Source organism: Halyomorpha halys, unplaced genomic scaffold, assembly GCF_000696795.3.
Source record: "Halyomorpha halys isolate HHAL.00 unplaced genomic scaffold, Hhal_1.1 Scaffold745.1, whole genome shotgun sequence".
NCBI lineage: Eukaryota > Metazoa > Arthropoda > Insecta > Hemiptera > Pentatomidae > Halyomorpha > Halyomorpha halys.
Window position 1 is genome coordinate 181,887 of NW_027110150.1, and position 1,744 is coordinate 183,630.

Genomic DNA, 1,744 nt, shown 5'->3' on the forward strand with positions numbered 1-1,744 from the left:
ATACGTGGTGAGGATAGTGTTAGGATGGGTTGGGATGTCAGCTGTGAAAACTGCATAAAGGATAGGACCAAGGATACTACCCTAAGGTACTAATAGTATTAGTTTGTACTTTATATTAAACAGGGCCCAAGATGACGTTACCTTCTTTTTGCAGCAAACCCTTCAATGCAATGAAAATTATGTTATACAAATTGAATTCATAAATAAGATCGAGATACTTGGCATTTAATTACTAATAAATAACATTTATTTGGAAATTAATCATTCTAGAAATGGTGGATAAAATAAATACCTGAGTGATATTACTGATAATATCTTGAAATGCAGGATTATTTCTAAATGTATCAAAAATATGCTTGTTGTAGAGCATAGTATATATTAAATTGGTATTAGAAATTAACTGATTCGATAAACAGGAATTCAGTACTTCCAAAATAATCCTTAAAGCTTTTTCAATAGCAACGAGCTGAAAAAAGAAACATTAACCACTGTTGATTGAAAATATTGGATTATAAAATAAGTTCATAGCGTTTTTCAATATTTCAATTTAATCCTATCTGTGTTTATACAACCATGTTTACTTGGTCAATAATGTTTATATATCCTAAAAAAGGATTAGTTAAGGTGCTTTTATGTATCAGTTCCAACCGAGATTCCTTATCTTTAAGTAGTATTTTGTTTGCTCAAAATAGAAGAGAAAAAACTTCATTTTCATCAATTAATGATTCTTTATTTCTGAAAAGAAAAATCAGCTGCATAGACGGTTAACAAAATTTGCAGTATGTATGGTGATGATGCCTTAGGAGAAAGCACCATCCGTAAGTGGCTTGCTCGGTTCAGAAACGGAAATTTTGACTTGGAAGACCCAAAGCACTTGGGACATCCTTTAACTGTTGATGATGACCAAATTCAAGCATTTGTCACAGACAACCCTCACTTTACAACACGGGATACTGCTATATATTAACATATCTCATGTAAGTGTCTCAAATCATTTGGGGGCTGATATGTTTCTCGAAGTGATATATGGGAAAAAAATTTATTGGACCGCATATCCATTAGCAATTCCCTCCTGAAACGCAATGTTAATGATCCATTTGTAAAGAGGTTGATAACTAGGGATGAAAAGTGAGTCCCATACAATAATATTGTGAGGAAAAAGTCCTGGGGAAAACGAAGTGACCCGCCATTAACAACTCCAAAAGCAGGATTACATCCAAAAAAGGTTATGCTGCAGATTATTGCAGACCCGGCAGAAATTTTTGGAGTTTGGCTGGGATGTGATCCCCCACCCACCTTATTGACCAGACCTAGCCCCAACAGATCTGCACTTATTTTGGGCCCTTCAAAACTCTTTTTAATTCACTAGAGGAGTTCATTGCGCAAAAGTCTGAGAAGTTCGGGGAGGACGGAATTAAAAAATTACCTGAAAGATGGCAACATGTAATAGATCAAAATGTGTAATATATAATTGATTAAAAATATTTACAAGAATCCAAAGTTTTTATTGAAATCACCAGTAAAAAAAACGCTACAAACTTATTTTACAACCCGGTACATACATGGAATATTAATATCATATTTAGCAATGTACACTTTTATTAGTAAGTGGTATTTATTGAAATATAAGTCCATATAAATAAGATAATGATTATTTAGTACTAAATAAAAAAAAAAATCTCTACCACTACAACCAATGAAGGGTTAGGGGTTCAGCACTTTGTAAGGAAGTACTGTTACAAGA

The 1,744-nt window shown here is 33.1% G+C and overlaps 1 protein-coding gene across 4 annotated transcripts in view; it reads right to left on the reverse strand.

The window, feature by feature from the left end:
• The window catches only part of LOC106685799 (dymeclin), a 58,270-nt gene that overhangs the window by 6,042 nt on the left and 50,484 nt on the right, over positions 1–1,744 (reverse strand). For 3 of the 4 annotated variants that reach the window (XM_067048276.1, XM_014428719.3, XM_014428717.3), the window contains one exon: positions 293–466. The exons of the other annotated variant lie outside the window; for it this stretch is intronic. In XM_067048276.1, coding sequence (XP_066904377.1) covers positions 293–466 — 174 coding nt within the window. The remainder of the gene's footprint in view (positions 1–292; positions 467–1,744) is intronic. 4 annotated transcript variants of the gene reach the window in all.